The following is an 18,931-nucleotide window of genomic DNA, read 5'->3' as shown; positions in this document are numbered from 1 at the left end:
TCAAAAGTTATTTTTCACAAATAAGTTACAATAAAAAATTATGATAATTTTTATGAATAAGTGTATTATTTTTATAATATATAGGATGGACATGTAAATAAATTATATTCATGCTTCTTGACCATAAAATTTTTAAATAAATATATTATAACACTTTTATAACATGTAAATTATTTTATATAATAATTTTTAGTCATAAATTTAGAATTTTTAGAATTTAAATAATATAAATTTTGTATAACTTTATAAAGTACACAAATTATTTTTATAATATATTTTTATGACTTATAATATTAAATTTTTTTTCATAACCATTTCAAACACTGATACATGTTCATGCTTACAATATATAATTTTTATAACTTGTATAAAATTATTTTTAAAAAATTGGATTTGAGTGTAATTATTTGCGTAATTACTTCAATTCTCACCCTCCTCTTATGATTTGGAAAGTGTAATTAGGGAGCTCCAATTGCACCCAATTTGGTGGGACTCGCTAATTACAGTGATTACCCAAACATGTCATTCTTGCGTAATAACAAGCAATTACACCCGCATCCCATTACTAATGTCACGGGGCTAGACCTTTCGTCTTGCGATCAGTGCGGCCTTAGGCTATCCGTTCGTCCAAACTCGCCTAAGTCAGCCTTAACTCAAGTGAGGATTCCTTAAGAACTCCTCCAAGGCACCAAATTGAAGAGCAGAAGCGATTTATGCCAAAAGAAGCTACAAGTGAACAAAAGAAAGCTAAAGAAAGAATGCACACAAAGTGTTTGAGTAAATGCTCAAATAATTCTATTACTCTTAAGAATTCAGCTTACAATGGATGAGTACAAATGAGGGGGAGGCTCTCTATTTATAGTTGAGCTCCCCCAAAACCGACTCAAGATACATTTACATCGACGGACGAGATTAACCATATCCCTTGATTTTAGGGATTTACAAGATATGTCATATCAAATCTAATCTAATCTTTACAAGATATGATTCCATCTATCTTCTAAGATTAGTTACCAAAATTAGCCTAAGTTGCCATGTCTTCATTATCGGGATAACTACGCTTCAATCTGACAGGCTTCTCCAACATTCTTTGAATCGGGCCAGTTTTCATGGGCAAAATGTTCCCCATCTAATCGATAGACCTTCATGGGGCGCATCTTGTGCTATGGTCTTGGGCTTTGTACTTTGGCCCGTGACATTCTCCCCCACTCATTCTCGCAACGCCTTTGTTGTGACTTCTGAATGACACTGACTTGATTCACCTTGGAACTTTCTCGTTGCCTTGGCTTTTTCCCGACTTGTTTTGTGATCAGGTTGTCCCTTGCTTCGGAACCTTTGACTCGGCTTCTGTCGCCTCTTAACTTGAACAATTGCACTTGTTGGTACATCCCGTTGGCAAGAAGTATCCGCTCTAACTTTCCCCAATTTTGACTTGTTCTCACTAGAATCCCCTGGATTCTCACCTCTTGGCTTTGTACCACCCATAGTCCCTTTGCCTCCTTGCTTATGAACTTTGAAAGGGCCCCTACGATCTTGCCAAGCTAACAAGTTAGAATTTAAAACACTATCAGAGTGTTTGCAATGTACCTTACTCGCAGTATTTACTCGTTCCGACTGTTTTTGCATCGCTCTTTTTCCCTCGAAGCCGGATGCACAACCCATCTTTCCCGAAGGTGTCGTCTCCACAGTCGAATCTGCAGGCTTCATATCGATCTCTTGCACTACTAACACTTCTGAAGGGGCTTTCGTAGCATTTCGTTCTGACGAGTTAATGTTTCTCCCATAAGAAACATCTTTGACTAATTGGATTGACGATAACACATTGGTCCCAACCTTCATATCCCGATGCTCCGGCACAACATTTTTGTTGATGAACCGGTGACAATATGGATTTGATCTGCCCATGGTTGCAGAGTTGCCTAAATCCTATCAAGGAAGTTTAAGCCAAACACATAATCGTAATCATCTAATTGGATTACCTTAAATTCTTTCTTGCTCTTCCATTCACTGATTTGTAGTTCCACATCACGAACTACTCCCACAGTTGGAGCCTTCTCAGAAGTTGCTATCTTGATCTTTTTATTCGATTTTCTTATCGACAGACCAAGCTTCTTCGTAGCTTTTTTCGATATGAATAAGTCTGATGCTCCGGTATCAATAAGAGCACTCCGCTTCTGACCCGCAATGTTGATGTCCACAAACATCAACCCTTTTTCACCATTCCTCTTCTTAGGAATGAGCACCATCGAATTGACCATCAATGTCTTCCCCTCAATAGGCTTCGCCTCTTCCTTCGGCTCATCTTTCTTCTTGATTGCCGAAATCATCAATTTATTCCTACATTTTTACGCCATGTGTGGTCCTTGACAAAAGAAGCATTTTATTCTTTTTTCCTTGTCCCTCGGGTTGTTGGATCCCCGCTTCACATCTCGTGGTTTCCCATTGCCACTTGTTCTATCGGTATTATTGCCATCAACACTATGTCCCTCTTCATATTCCTTATGGTTTCTCTCACCATTGCCCTTTCCATTGGGCTTAGACGACTCGAACTTGTCTTTCGTTAGACCAAGCTCAACAAAGGACTCTACTTCGGCCATGGCTACAGTAAGTTCAATGATTCCTTGCCTACACAACTCATGCTTTGCCCACGGCTTTAACCCATCCTCGAACCAATAGAAAGATTCTTTCTCGCTCAAGTTAGAGATTTGAAGCATCAACTTGCTAAATGACCGTACATACTCCCGAACAGTGCTTTGTTGCGTGAGACGATGCAACTTAGCCCGAGCCTCCTTCTCGACATACTGTGGGTAAAACTGCTTTTTCGACTCTCTTTGGAACTCCTCCCAAGTCCCAATTGCGTTCCCACCACGTTTCTCATCCATGGACCTACGACGCGACCACAAGAGAGCCACATCAGTAAAATAGATTCAAGTAGTGTTTACCTTAATGGCATCATTCTCGATGTCCATCGCTCAAAAGTATTGCTCTATTTCCCACAAGAAGTTGTCCACATCCCTTGCGGATCGTGCACCCTTAAACTTCTCCGGTTTGGGAACATCAATTACTTGTTGCTTCGGCCTTAAAGACAACATCCCATTACTCAAAGCGACTTTGTAAATCGTGAGCTCCCCCTTGAGCTCCTCCATTTCTTTCTTCATGGCTAACACCATATCCTCGAGATTTTTATCTCTCTCTGCCAGCTTTTTCGTAGTGGACTTGACTAATTCATTCATCTTTTCTGCATTGGCATCGAGAGAATCCAACACAAAATCTCTAAGTTGCTCTTCCAATGAGTCAAACTCATCTGTGCGTCCCTCGACCAATTCAAGCGTCTCTTTCATGTTCCCTACAGATTCCTCGAGATTAACCACTTGATTTTCCAAAGCTGTCAGCATGTCCCTCGAGCGAATTACTTTTCTGGCCCTCCCACGGGTCTCCATTGGCTCACTCTGACCAAAAACTTCTTTCAACATCTCAATAGTACCTTCAAACCAATAACTCGAATATCACTTGGTTCAAACCTACACTCGGATACCACTTGTCACGGGGCTAGACCTTTTATCTTGCGATCCGTGCGACCTTAGGCAATCCATCCATCGAAACTCGTCTAAGTCAACCTTAACTCAAGTGAGGATTCCTTAAGAACTCCTCCAAGGCATCAAATTGAAGAGCAGAAGCGATTTATGCCAAAAGAATCTACAAGTGAACAACAAAAAGCCAAAGAAAGAATGCACACAAAGTGTTTGAGTAAATGCTCAAAGAATTCTATTACTCTTAAAAATTCAGCTTACAATGGATTAGTACAAATGAGGGGAAGACTCTCTATTTATAGTTGAGCTCCCCCAAAATCGACGGTCAAGATACATTTACATCGATGAACGAGATTAACCATATCCCTTGGTTTTAGAGATTTACAAGATATGCCATATCAAATCTAATCTAATCTTTACAAGATATGATTCCATCTATCTTCTAAGATTAGTTACCAAAATTAGCCTAAGTTGCCATGTCTTCATTATCGGGTCAACCAAGCTTCAATCTGACAGGCTTCTCCAACAATTCTTTGAATCGTGCCAGTTCTCGTGGGCTAAATGTTCCCCATCTAATCGATAGACCTCCATGGGGCGCATCTTGTGCCATGGTCACAGGCTTCGTACTTTGGCCTGAGACACTAAGTGGCTTGCTTTCCAAACACTACCTTAAGGTCTACTTGGACAACACAAAGTAATTGGATAAAGATGTAATTACTAGGGTAGTAATTGAACTCTCTTGTAATTACAAAGAATTGTAATTCTTTGGATGCGTTTGACCAACAGAGTGTAATTATATCATAATTCCCAATGTCATGTTTGGTAGTACAAATTCTAATTACATAGTTAAATAATTTATAATTTAAAAATATTAATTACTATAAAAAATATTAGTATGATAAAATAATTTCTAAACAAGTACAAAAATAAAATAGTCATATGTATTATGTTAGTCTAAAAAGTTATTGATAATACGATAGTTAATAATATTAATAAGAAAAAATCATACGCAATTTCATCTAATTGTTCTAGTGCATATTTGTTGGGTTATTTCCTCTTTAGTATTTAACATATGCTCCTTATCATCATCTTCATCATAATTTTGAATTTGAATCACATCATTAAGAAAGATCTCCTTCTTCAATGTACTCGTCAACGTATGAATCATCTCAATTCTACTTATAGTTGAAGTTATGAATATGCAACATGCTAGTATGATCCAACCTTGTCTTTTTCTTCTTTTTTTATGCTATACTAAGGTGATGTTGTTAATATGATAAATATTTTTTAGAACAACAAATATCTTCTCAACCACATTTCAAAGCGTTGAATGCCTCAAATTAAAGAGTTTGTTATATGTCTATGGTACTTGTATTGGACATCATTCTTTCATATGATATCATACCTTAATATATGGTGCAAGAAAACCTTTTTATTGTATAATTAGATTTGACCTTATAATATATGCATTCACAGTCCATTAATTTGTAGCTTTAATTATAAAAACTCATAAACTTAATCTAAAGAAAGATTGTTGTATATTTTTTTAGTAAATAAAACAGAAAAAGTGAAACACAAGGAAATCCTAGTTCAATGCGAACAAATTAGAATTCACCATAAGCAGCTCTTTAACTAAAACCAAGGGTTCCTCCAATAAATGAAAGCACAATAGCTCTAGATCTACAATTTTGGTCAAATGATCTACCACTATATTCTGCGCTCGAGGAATATGTCTAACATGAACCTCCCAAAATCGAATAAGGAATAAGTTCTGTCAGCCTGTTATTCACGGTACCACCAGCAAGAATAATCTCAATCAATAAGGCATTGTCACAGTCCAACTCCAAGTTTCGAAATCCTTTGTCCCATCTTAAACGAAGCCATTCAAGCATCGCCCTTGCTTCCACCTGAAATATTGTACCTTCTCCAATCGTCATTGAGAAACCACATTGCCACACCCCATTAGCGTATCTAATAGTGCCTCTAATAGAGGCACAAGCCCTTGAAGAGAGTACAACACCACTAGTATTAAGTTTAACATAACCCTCTTTAGTACGCAACCAAGTTGAACCTACTGCCCGAGGATGAGGATAAGAAGATTTGGGGTACGTAGATAAAAATATTTCGCGTCCAACTTGTGCCTTTATCCATAATTTCTTGAAAACAACTATGGTCATCAGAGAAGACAAACATATTCTGATTCTTCCAAATTAGCCAAAAAATAATGAAAAATAAAGAATTTCAAATGATCCCATCATTAATACAGATATTAACATATTTTAAATTACATTCCAACTAATCTTCTAAAAGTAGAGAGAAAAAATACACCTGGATCTGAACTGGCACTAACGTTAACCAAACTGCCCTTGGAAAAGAGCAATCCCTAATCGCATGGATATTAGATTCAACCCCACATCCACATCTCGGACATCGGTTATATGTGGTCATATGCCTCTTCAAACATTCTCCATTGGTTAAAAACCTATTTTGCCAGAGAAATCATAGAAAGACCCTTACTTGTTGAGGCGTCTTGGCCTTCCAAATTAGATTCCATTGAATAGTCGAACCAATAGAATCAATTTGATACAGATTCTTATACGTTTCCTTGGATGAATAGTTATCACTTACTATCCATTTCCAAATAAGTTGATTTAGTACACTTGTTGGTGATGGAAGAATCACAGCTGCAATATAAGCCAAAATCGAGCTAGGAAGCCAACTCCTCGGTCTAACCTAATTCCATCCTTTTGAGGCATCCATAACATCATAAACACGTAGTGTGTCAACTAGCTGACCTGTACTAATGTAGAAATGTAACACCCCTTACCCGAGACCGTTTCCGGAGTCGAGCACGAGGTATTACTTAGCTTATCTTACCAATTCGGAGCATAAAAACTAGATTTGAAAATTTATTTCACTATTTACAGCAAATCTGTCCAATCGCGCAGCAGTTACTAAATTAATTATAACTTGAGCTACAGAACTCGAAATTTAATTCCATAAATTTTCCATAAAACTAGACTCATATATCTACTCACCATAAAATTTTTAGAATTTTTGGTTCAGCAAATTAGTACAGTTTATTAGTTAAAGTCTCCCCTGTTTCACCACCTGACTGCCCTGACCTCTAGTCACTAAAAATAAGTTTTCTCACTGTAGGATTTTCATATGAAGCTCTTACTTGTTTCTACAGAAAATAAACTCAATGAGAAATCTATACATATAAACTATAACTCATAACCATTTTTGTACAATTTTTAATGATTTTCTAAACTCAAAACAGGGGACACCAAAAACTGTTCTGACCCTGTCTCACGAAAATTCACATATCTTAAAATATAAAATTCATTTTGCTACACCGTTATTTTTCCATGAAAATAGACTCAACAAGCTTTAATTCCATATATCATTCACCCTCTAATTCATTTTATACTATCTTGGGTGATTTTTAAAAGTCACGTCACTGTTGCTGCCTGAATTCTGTTTCTTTGCAAAATTTTATCCTTTCATGATTTCCATGCATAATTTATCACCTAGACTCTTATAACAACAAATACCTTCATACTTAACCATTTTAATAACCATACATCATCAAATACTTACACACCATTCTTTAGCAAAATCATAATCACAAACATACAAAATAACTAAATCCCTATACATGCCATAACTCAAACGTGATTCGATATAAAATACCGAAAGCGATTGTGGTTGATAGTGTGGACGATCTCCGACTTCTTTAGGATCCTTGAAGTAGCTTTGCAATACTATAAGAGAAAGAGAAATAAAAGAAGTAAGCATAAAGCTTAGTAAGTTTACTAGCAAATAAATAACAATATTTAACTTAAATAATTAAACTCAATGTCTATATCTCTAGTTTACTCTTTAGTTAATCTCATACTAGTTCTCTTACTTGTTTACTTAGAATACTTGTGTGCATAACTTACTCAATCCTTGCTGCATCGTTGAACATCAATTGATAGTATAATAAGTTCTTAAGTCTTACAACTTACCTGAGCTTGCCATTTATGCTTTAAACTAAACTTTCATGAACATGATTCATTTACAAGCCCGTTGAGCTACATTGGAATAATAAGGATACTCGGGTCTCTTCTGATAATAACATGCTAAAGCCATGTCCCAGACATGGTCTTACATGGGATGTTCTCATATCGGTGCCCATGCCATGTCCCAGACATGGTCTTACGGGGGACCTCACATCTCGGTGCCAACGCCATGTCCCAGACATGGTCTTACATGGGACCTCTCATCTCGGTGCCAATGCCATGTCCCAGACATGGTCTTACATGGGACCTCTCATCTCGGTGCCAATGCCATGTCCCAGACATGGTCTTACATGGGACCTCTCATCTCGGTGCCAATGCCATGTCCCAGACATGGTCTTACATGGGACCTCTTTACCCAAATGTCATGACATTCGTATCCAAGACCATCCTTATGTATCAACGGACTTTTAATTTTAATTCTCTATCATTTCATGCTTAGATCATCATCAAATAAATTCATAAAATAAATTCATAGTTGCTGGAAAATAACAGCATTGATAATAAATATTGAAATATTGCATTTATTTACCGTAAACTTACCTCGGTACCAATTATAGCCAAATTCACCAACTTAGTCTTCAACTTTATTCTTCCCTTTGTCTAACCTCGAGTTTCGTACTTCTTTATCTAAAATAGTAAATTTAACTTATTTAATACTCACATTCAACAAAACAGCCCTTGACTCTAACTTTTTTAAAATTACAATTTTGCCCCTAAACTTTTACATAATTACATTTTTGCCCCAAGGCTCGGAAATTAAACTTCATCTCTTATTCTTATGTTTTATAACATTCTGAACATTTTTCCCTTTTATGACAACATCAAATTCCCACTCTAACATGTACTTATGAACATTAGGTATTTTTACCGATTATGTCGTTTTACTCGTTTGCACTTAAAATCGCTTAGCAAAAGTTGTTTAACATAATTTCTAGCTTCATATTCTATCATAAAACATCAAAATAAACACTTTTCACCTATGGGTATTTTTCCAAATATAAACCCTAGGTTAAATTATTGCTAGAATAAGCTAAATTAAGCTACGGGATCTCAAAACGTAAAGAACATTAAAAACGGGGCTTGGGATCACTTACTATGGAGCTTGGAAGCTTGAAAACCCTAACTATGGCTTCCCCCCTTGCTGATTTCGTTCATATGAAGAAGATGAGCATAATTTGTCATCTTTTTCCCTTTTAATTCATTTTAATTACTAGATTACCAAATTGCCCCTAACTTAAAAATTTTCTATTTCACTTATCTCATGTCCATTTTGTCTACCAAGTTACCAATGGTATAATTACCATATAAGGACCTCCAATTTAAAGTTTCATAACAATTGGACACCTCTAACATGTAGAACTCAACTTTTGCACTTTTACAATTTAGTCCTTTTGACTAAATTGAGTGCCCAAACGTCGAAATTTTCGAACGAAATTTTCACGAAATCATTTTGTGAAATTGTAGACCATAAAAATATAAGAAAAATAAAATTTTTCTCATCGGATTTGTGGTCCCGAAACCACTGTTCCGATAACCTCAAATTTGGGCCATTACAAGAAATCTCTGAGCGAGGTATGTAATCTAAGATAAATATCATTCTAGAAATTAGTCGTACTACCATCACCAATGGACCAGAAGACTTTGTTGAGGACTTCAGGCCAAACCTTCAACAAATACCTCTAAATAAAGGAGTAATTAGTCCTTGTAATAGACGTCGGTAATATCCCATCAATCCTATACTTCTTCTATGAAACTTGAACCCAAAATGCCTCTGTATCAGTCAACAACTAGTATCCTAGCTTTAGAAGAAAAATTTTATTCTGATCAACTAAATCTCGTAGCCTAAGGCCCCCTCCTTCCATAGGATAACAACAATATTTCCAATCCATAAGCATCAATTTACGATCTAACAAATTTAAACCCCAAATAAAGTTTTAAGCCAGCTTATCAATTTCTCGACATATGGAAATAGGCATTAGAACTGTACCCATAAAGTAATTGGGTATAGCTAATAAAACATTCTTCGCTAAAGTAATTCTGCCTGCTAGAGAAAGCCTCTTCACATCACTTCATTAAGCTTCCTTCGAACTTTGTACACTACAAAATCAAAAGTCTACTTCCCAACTCTCCCATGGAATAATGGCATGCCCAAATGCATCTCCAAATTGTCCATGTGTTTGAAAACCGACTAAGGTGCAAATATCATTCACTCTATCAACAAGAACATTAGGAGAAAAGAAAATCTGGGACTTACTCCTATTAACTTTTTGCATAGAAAAATGACAAAAAGTATTCAGAAGGTCATTAATTAAGTAAGCTTGCCCTCTATCAGCTTCACCGAATAAAAACAGATCATCAACAAAGAATAAGTGTGTCAAAATCAGTCCTCTTTTGGACAACCGAAGCAGTTTCCATCTCCCTTGCTCTATGGATTCCTCAATAAGATAACCCAACCTCTCTATACATAGAACAAATAAATACGTCAACACTAGGTCCTCCTGTCGAATTCCCTGTGAAGGCCTAAATTCTTCTGTAAGATTACCATTCCAAAGTACCTGAAGCAAAAAAGAAGATACATAGTGAATAATGAACCTGACTAACAAATATGGAAGCCCTGCCATCAAAGTATCCTTCAGAAAGTCCCACCAGATTCGGTTATAAGCCTTCTCCAAATCTATCTTCATTGCCATCCCAAACATCTTCACTTTAAAAGTCCTTAAAGAGTGAACTACCTCATGTGCAATGATAATATTATCTATGATACTTTGCCCCATCATAAAGCTGGCCTGGTTAGGATGAGTAAGATGCCCCATCAATAGCCATAATCTATTAACCATTGTCTTAGTGATGATCTTGTAGAGCACAATGCATAAACTGATCAGGTGAAACTGAGTAATTCGTTCGGGTCCAAGGACCTTTGGAATTAACACCAGCAAAGTTCTAGTAAGATTAGGATCTATCGAATGACCTTCCAAAACTTGTCGAACCATGGAGTAAACTAAAGGATTGACCACATCCTAATGCAACTGGTAAAACTTAGTATGATAACCATTAAACATTCAAGTCTAAAATGATGTGTTTTCAATAAAAAATAAAAATTAATAAACATAAGAAAAACAATCATTAAGGATTTCCCTTCATATCATGGAAGTGAAATTTTGGTTAAAACAGTGAAAACAGAGACATTTTTACCTTCATTTTTCATTGACAATGACTTGTTCTTTGAACAAACAATGAGTTGTTTACTTTAATGTATAAAGAGAAACAAACCTACCATGGATTCATTGATGTTAACTTGAACAAGTTTCCAATTTTAGCTCGCAGAAAAGCTTTGGGGTAGCTTTTCAAGGTCAAAGTACAATAATGCTCTGACCATGGTTGTTGTTGTTGTGAATTACTTTGATAGGTTCATTTCAAGATTGAAATTTTAACAAGACAAGTTATGTATGAGTGAATTAGTTATTATGGCCTGTTTATCTTTAGTTGTAAAAGTCGAAGAAACCTAAGTGCCACTTTTTTTAGATATCCAAGCATGTTACAAAATTTATGCTTTTAAAATCTTGTTATTAAGAAATTAAAAATTGTATTTTTTATTTTTGGGGGTTTTCTTTAGTTGGAAGAATCATACAGACAAAAGATGAATTAAGATGGGTGACATTCGATTTCAGTACATTTTCAATGACAGTGATCAATTCAAAAGATAGTGCTAAGGTTCTCTCCTACATCAACTCAACAATGTAATACAACTACTCATCTCAAATGAAACTCAAGTCTGAATTGAATTCAATGTTTCAAAATACTTACCATTTGTCTGTTTCAAGATTTGTAGAAATCCAGTTGCATCTTGTGTCACATCCCTAGATTAGGGTCAGAAGTATTAGCTATACGAAGTTAAGGTTCACTAGTGTTCCAGTAAATTGAGATCATCAAAAGTTAAGCAAATTGGGGGTTTTCCAAGATTCAGGCGAGCTGGGTGTTCATCAAAAAATTTTTAGCAAAGGGGTTTTCAAGCAGTAATGTACGCCAAATGAAATGATAAAGGGTTAGCTAGTTCCACTGCGAGGCAGGTTCGCTAACGTGTTAGGCGAGCTAGGGTTTGCTAGTCTGTGAGATGAACTGTGTTCACCAGGCAAGTTGCCAATTGGGTTAGCCAGTCAAGGTGCGAACAGGGTTCGCCGGTCAAAGATGCAATCATAATCAAATTAGGAAAAAGTGATTTAGTGTATCTAGGAATACTTTACGTGAAAGAAATAACTTTTCTAAGTTAGATAGGGTATCCAAAGATATCTAGAACTCTTAAGTCTATAAATATGACCCTTAATTCTATGAATTCTTCATTGAAAATTCTTCCATTAAAGTCTCTATTCTAAGTTCTATTCATAGCAATCCGAGTAAGTCTCTACCTTGTTTAAGTTGATCGTCCCAAAATCTAGGTTCGCTTGCGTGTGTGATATCTGTATGCTCTGTTAGTAATCTATTTATTTGTTACGAACCAACCAAACCATCTTCTAGCAAGGACAAAGGCAAAGCCAAAATTGTTTAAGTTTCTTTATTTTCCGGTGAGTGGTCCAAAATTATTCGATTATGTGAACTACTATGGGTTTTCAATAGTATTCTGATTATGTTTGCTAATGGCTATGGTTTTTCTAAAAGAAACTTTGTTTTTGAAACCTAAGAGTAAGTTTTCTGAAAGTTCTATTTTAAGCTACGAAACTTTGCTTTCAAAACACGATTTTGGAAAGAGGATTTTAAAGCACAGTTTTATGCAAACTCCTATATGAGCCTTTGATTATAAGAATATTTTTTTAAATGGTTTTAAATTGTGTTTTAAAGCAACTTAATGTGCAAGCTTTTTATAAGCAAATGTTTTAGCTCTGCTTTATGCGAGCTCTCTACTAAGTTCTCTTTGTGATAAGCTCTCTATTTAGCTTTGCCTTAGTGCAAGCTTTCTATTCTGTGAGCTCTTTAGTGAGCCTTCCGATTGGTATACCAAACGCGTGAGTACTCACCCATGTTAAGTCTCACTCTGCGTGTTCCTTTGAGAACATGAGCTTTTGTGAGCCTCACTCTGCGTGCTCCTCGAGAGCATGGGCTTTTGTGAGTTTTGTGATAAGTTTCACTCTGCATGTTCCTTTGAGAACATAAGCTTTTGTGAGCTTTACTCTGCGTGCTCCTTGAGAGCATGTGATTTGTAAGATTTTTTATATGTCTCATTCTATGTGCTCCTTGCGAGCTAGGTTGGATATATCTTATTCGATGAGACATGTCTTCTGTTTGAAGAACCAGTTGTACAACCTTAGGCCGACTCTGTTCATAATTTCTAATATGTGAGAGCTGGTCTCAAGGCTCTATTATAAACTCATATTTGTTTTTTTTTAAATATGGCCTCGCATGATTTTAATGCGAAACCTTTTTTAAAGCAAGTTTTCGAAAGAAAAGATTTGTAAACATTGCTTTTAAACTATTTTCACAAAATATGTTTTCAGATGCGAACTAGGTCTCGCATTCTCACCTACGAACCTAGTACACAAAATATTTTCAAACTAAAGTTTTCCATTGTTTCAAATATTGTTTGAACACATATCTAATGGTTTTCGATTATTTCACTAAATTCTCCCTGAACTCACCCCCTCCTATCTTACTTCTCAGGTAAGTAGATCGCGGATGGCATAAGCGATGTCGATGATTTGATGAGGCATCTGACTGATAGGGTGAACCATAGAGATGGGCAATGGGTTTATGTTATGCTGTTTTGAACGATAGTTATAGTGTTAATTTGATTATCAAATAATTTTCTTATGTATAAAAGTACACTATGCTATGTTATTAAGTTTACTCTATTTCTGTGAGCCATGATATGGATTTTTCCTTCTATTTGATAATTAATAAATTGATGTTATCATGCATGTCTACTTTGTTGATTACTAGCGTACCCTTATAATGATACATTATTTACATGTGAAACATTGTTTACTACGAACTATATTCACTTGTGTACCCCTATTATGTTAATTTTATTACATGTGAAACCTTAAGTTGTTTAGCAAAGTTACGTGCGCACCCTTAGCTTTATGAACCTTTGTGTGTCTGTGAACCTATGAAATTATACGAACCTTGTTTAAATATTATAATATTTTGTATGCACGTTTTTCCTTGTTTGTGAAGCATGTTATTTAGTAAAGCTATGATGTATGAGCTATTTAAATATTAAGCGAATTGTTAATGTTTTTTAAACTTAAGATTCAAAATTACTATATGCCATCTGCTAAATCTTGTGAACAGGTGTTTTTATGCAAGCCTATATTAAACTGTAAACCTATGTTTGTGTGTTGGTCTGCGATCTCTTGTGATAATAAGGTATGCGACCTATGTCTGAATGTTATATGAAGTTCTTAAATGTAATATGAGCTTGTAAATATTTCTAAGTGTATGGAAATATTGTTTCACATGATTAGGTATTCTGATTTATTTTATCATGCGAACCCTTGTGTTTTCTAAATGTATGACTTTCCGCTGCGTTGTTAAAGATTAATATTATGTTCGTGTGCTATGTATAAGTGGTGTGTTGGAGGTTAGGTTAGGAGTTAACGGAGAGTCACTTTAGTGGCTAATGTGGCACGCCGGATTCGGGTCGGACCTTTCCGGCCGAATTTGGGGTGTTACATCTTGCCTACGACAACATCGACAAATTATAAACTGACACCTACTATTATTGTGTATTTCTCATCTAAAGGCCCTTCTGCCATCCTAGAAAACATTCTCAAGGCAAATCATTTTCTGCCTTGTTTCACAGAACTTTGTTTCTTCCTAAGCTAATGTTTGATAAAGCTATCTTGACTGTGTTGCATGTTAGGTTGAGTGAGGAAGATGAAGAGGAAAAAGAGAAAAATAAAGAGAGAAAGAAGGGAAAGTGATAAGAAAGAAAGAAAAAAGGAAAAAAATAAGAATGTGGGAGAAAGAAAAATAAATAAATAAGGGAAACAAGGAAAAAATGGGTAAATTACACATAAAAGCCCTATTTTTTTAAAATTTACCGAAATGGGCCTGTTATTTTATTATTTACCGGAATGGGCCATTTTCCCCGAAAACGCGTCCACGTCAACGCGATGTCAAGGGATATGTCAGCAAATTGCGTCCACGTCAGCGCGATTACTTACATGGCAACAAATCGCGTCCACGTAAGCGCGATTTGCTGACGTGGAAGCAATAATTCATGAACAGTTTATGTTTTTTAGCTTGGAAAACTTTGAAAGGCCATAACTTTTGGCTCGGTTGTCCGATTGAGACGATTTTTTTTATTTCGAATAAATTTTCGAGATCTACGTTGACAAATCGCGAAGGCGATTTGTCATGATTTTAAATCGAAAAAGATCCTTTTACCTCTAAATTTTGATTTTCGGTTTAAAATTGAATTTTGAAACATTCAAATCATTATTTTCCTTATTTATTTGAAGTAAACACGGATTTTTTACGTAATTGTTGTATTATTATTTTGATTTAACACGTGTATGGAATAGGTCCGATAAATCGTTAGAACGTAAGTAATATAATTAAGATAATAACAGATTTTTATAATATGTCGCTTAATTAGTTTAGCTTAGTTGGTTAAGATGCTTGTTCTTTTCCTTAGTACCTTGGTTCAAATCTTGTTAGTAATAATTTTGAATCTTTTTGTACTTGTTGCATTTATTTTTTAATCAATTAACTCTTCAATATTACATTAATATATATTATTAGTACAATAGTATAGACGGATTGACAATTTGAGCTACAATATTATGAATATTAACTACAATACATAATTTGAGCTACATATTACAGTAATACATTAATATGTATTATTAGGGGCAAAATACCAAAAAAAAAAGGCAAATTACACATAAAAGCCCTATTTTTTTAAAATTTACCGAAATAGGCCCGGTATTTTATTATTTACCGGAATGGGTCATTTTTCCCAAAATCGCGTCCACGTCAGCACGATGTCAGGGGATGTGTCAGCAAATCGCGTCCTCGTAGGCACGATTTGTGTCCACGTAAGCAAATCGCGCTGACGTGGACGCGATTTGCTGACACGTCCCCCGACATCGTGCTGACGTGGACACGATTTCGGGAAAAATGGCTCATTCCGGTAAATAATAAAATATCGGACTCATGTCGATAAATTTTAAAAAAATAAGGCTTTTTTTTGGTATTTTTCCCGGAAAAAAATAACTAATGGTGGCTCACAATAAAACTGAAAAATTAAGTAGTTCAACTTTTAACGTGATTTTTGTTACACATTTAAGTGCGGATAACATGATCAAATTATAAATAAATAAATTAATAATAAAATGCTAACAATTGAAATATTGAGAATTAAAATGTAAATTTAAATAAATATAAATAATTATTTTATAATTTACCTTTATTATTTTTCAAATCATAATGATTATTATATATAAATACTTTTTCCAAGAGATTTATGTAATATTCCCCGATAATAGTAATGAGAACATATTCAAATTCCTTGAACCCCCTACAAGAAAGGTTCCAATACTTTATTCTAGAAATAAAAAAGTCCATTTTCTGGCAGTTACCTCGACATTCATCTTATCTCGATGCAATCCAAAATCTTGATTTTTCAACTTATATTTTAGGACCACTCTCATATTTACACGCTTTCGTATTTATAGTATTATTTTATACATTCCTGCCCAATCTCAAACTGTCCACAAAGTTCTTTTTTCTTCTCTTTCTGTTTATACCAGTTTCCTTCCATTTCCATTAATGTCTGCTGAAAATTTAGCAGGAAAATGGACAAGGAAGAGTGGAAGAACACTCTTCGATTCCATTACTTGTGTCGTCTTTCTTTTCCTAGACTTCCTCGACGCTGTACTTTGTGTGGTTTTCAAGTTAGTCGATGAGTTCTTCGAAGGTAATGCCTGCACTCCCTGTTATTGTGGAAAAGCCGGAGACAAAAATGGAGAGAATAAGGAAACTGAGATGTTATCAGAGAGTTTGTATGGGAGGAAATATATGTTGAGGAATATGGGGTTTCTTGGTTTTGCAAGAAAATGGAGAATATATAGAAAGAAAAAGGATGATAGAGATGGTAGCGTCAATGAAGGCTTGATGGTGAATCGATGGTCTGATTGTGGATGCCAGTCTTGTGTTTCATGGATGAAGAAAGAATATGATCAGAAGCTTCATGTTGTTGTGAAAAATCTTCCTCAAGGTAGCTTTTTAGGCAGATTTGTTTTATTTAGTTATTTATTTTCTCACTCAGAGGCATTTGCTATTGCAGTAGTTGATTTTGATACCAACATATTTTCGCTTGAAAGTAGGAAGAGGAGATGAGGCAGCTGAAAATGTGATATTTTTGCATGGCTTCCTTTCTTCTTCTTCATTTTGGACAGAAACAATTTTCAACAATCTATCTGAATCTGTAAAGGATCATTACAGGCTTTTTGCCGTTGATCTTTTGGGATTCGGAAGAAGTCCAAAGCCAAATGACTGTATGTATACATTGCTTGATCATGTTGAAAGGATTGACAAATCTGTGATCTCACCATTTCACTTGAATTCTTTCCATTTGGTGGCTCATTCCATGGGTTGCTTAATTGCTTTGGCCTTAGCTGCTAAATACCCCAAGTTCGTCAAATCAGTCACTCTTGTTGCACCTGTAAGTAGGTAACATTTACCTTAATTTTCTTTTTGGCCTAATTGAGTCCACAACAATTCTAGTTGTAAGTTAAATTGAAATTTAAAATTCGATTTGAGTTTGATCGAGTGTAGCCATACTTGAACCGTTTGAAATTTGTGTGTTTCTTAAACTTTAACCTACCTTTTTCTTACTTCTCTCTGTTCAATCTTTTTTCTAATCTACTGTGCTTCTACATTTAGCCATACTTGCCTTGTGCAAAAGATGGAGCAACAACTTCATTAATGGCGCTTAACACATTCGCTGGAAAGACACTGTGGCCGCCATTAGCATTTGGTAAATCTGTGATGTCATGGTATGAGCATGTTGGAAGATGTTTTTGTGTCCTGTTTTGTCGTAATCATCGGATATGGGAGATGATTCTTAAGCTATTCACACTTCGAAGGTAACAATATAATCATTCCTTACTCGTATTCACAATAAAATAAACATGCCTACAAATTTACTATATTTGTATTTATATGCATTCTATGTCATAAACTAGAGAATACCCAGTTAGTTTTAAATGGTAACATTCGGACGGCAGGTCCGGGATTTTAATTATGGCTTCTGCAACTCATTTTTATATTATCTAACTAGAACTTGGGACTTGGTTCAATTAGTTTATGTACTCACCCTTAGCAGATAGCATTCCATAAGTTCGAGATTTGTATTCCAGTATTTGCAATTCCTTTCCATTTCCAAACTATATCATATACAAACATATGCTTTTAACATCTGCAATTTCTTTCTATATTTTGGAATAAAAAATTTCCACTAAGATGACAAGTTCGTCCACGTTTTACTATATTTCCAGGGAACTGAATTTCATGGAAGTGGACTTGACAAGGCACACCCATCATTCAGCATGGCATAACATGCACAATGTGATATGTGGGGCAGCAAAGTTGATGGATAAATATCTGGAAATTTTGAATAAATCAAGGTCAGTAAAGGTTTGCATCATCCATGGTGATCATGACATGGAAGTCCCATTGGACTGCAGCAATAACATGAAGATGAAATTCCCAGAGTTAGTTGAACTTAACATGATTGAAAATGTTGATCATACATCTGTTATTTTAGGTAGAGTGAGGGAATTTGCCAAGAGTTTAGAACATATATGGGCATCCTCATAGAACTGTTCCATTTAAAAGCTGATTCCCTCCTGTTTGATAATTGTTAGCCAAAGGTTGTACCACAAATCTTGCTCTCTTTTTTTCATTAGAAAGCTATTCACCAGAGAGAAACGGGGCTATTTTTATTTTTGAAGGTACAAATGTTGATATTAATTAAGTTATCCCAACTTGAAAGTGAGTGTTGAATATAATATGCACCAGTCATGAGTATATTCAATATTTGGTTCAACCATAGAGGTAGTCCTTATATTACAGTAAAAAGTGCAATTTAGTTCATACAAGCAATGTTAAAAAAAAAAGCAAAAAAAACATCAACTTTATTGTCATTGTTTGAATTTTAGTTTGGTGGATCGGTTTTAGTTCAATTATTTTTATTTTTAGTTTGTTATGCTAGTATTTGTTTAATTCTACATTATAGTTACTCGAACATGTATTAGTAATTGTACTTTAATTATATTGTACTTGTAAACTCTTAAAAAAATGCATAGATTAATTAAACTGATTGAGTCAGTGTAA

General features: G+C 35.1%; 1 protein-coding gene and 1 long non-coding RNA gene across 5 annotated transcripts; both read left to right on the top strand.

The window, feature by feature from the left end:
* Nucleotides 1–11,954: 11,954 nt before the first annotated feature.
* On the top strand, nucleotides 11,955–13,503 carry LOC105781966 (uncharacterized). The gene is made up of 2 exons (XR_001129664.2): nucleotides 11,955–12,156; nucleotides 13,247–13,503. It is a non-coding gene; the product is annotated as an uncharacterized LOC105781966 (long non-coding RNA).
* A 2,775-nt stretch (nucleotides 13,504–16,278) lies between these two features.
* Nucleotides 16,279–18,582, top strand: LOC105784397 (probable lysophospholipase BODYGUARD 4). 4 transcript variants are annotated; one of them, XM_052627213.1, is made up of 5 exons: nucleotides 16,279–16,811; nucleotides 16,918–17,091; nucleotides 17,212–17,258; nucleotides 17,480–17,682; nucleotides 18,094–18,582. In XM_052627213.1, the coding sequence occupies exons 1-5, from the start codon at nucleotides 16,364–16,366 to the stop codon at nucleotides 18,413–18,415; spliced, it is 1,194 nt and encodes a 397-aa protein (XP_052483173.1). In that variant the 5' UTR covers nucleotides 16,279–16,363; the 3' UTR covers nucleotides 18,416–18,582. The 4 variants fall into 4 exon arrangements, with proteins under 4 accessions (XP_052483173.1, XP_012465730.1, XP_012465732.1 ...); XM_012610276.2 differs by having other exon boundaries at nucleotides 16,918–17,258; XM_012610278.2 differs by lacking the exon at nucleotides 16,918–17,091 and having other exon boundaries at nucleotides 16,280–16,811.
* The last annotated feature ends 349 nt before the right edge of the window (nucleotides 18,583–18,931 follow it).

This window comes from Gossypium raimondii, chromosome 13 (assembly GCF_025698545.1).
Source record: "Gossypium raimondii isolate GPD5lz chromosome 13, ASM2569854v1, whole genome shotgun sequence".
Classification (NCBI taxonomy): domain Eukaryota; kingdom Viridiplantae; phylum Streptophyta; class Magnoliopsida; order Malvales; family Malvaceae; genus Gossypium; species Gossypium raimondii.
The sequence above is the reverse complement of the archived record's forward strand: the minus strand, read 5'-3'. Positions and strand labels throughout refer to the sequence as shown.

What these genes read in the sequence shown, in the direction of transcription:
- LOC105784397 (XM_012610276.2), top strand. Translation starts at nt 16,364, where the DNA reads ATGTCTGCTGAAAATTTAGCAGGAAAATGGACAAGGAAGAGTGGAAGA. An exon ending in TGTGAAAAATCTTCCTCAAG is followed by an intron (nt 16,812 to 16,917) that starts GTAGCTTTTTAG and finishes TTCGCTTGAAAG; the next exon opens with TAGGAAGAGGAGATGAGGCA. An exon ending in CAGTCACTCTTGTTGCACCT is followed by an intron (nt 17,259 to 17,479) that starts GTAAGTAGGTAA and finishes TTCTACATTTAG; the next exon opens with CCATACTTGCCTTGTGCAAA.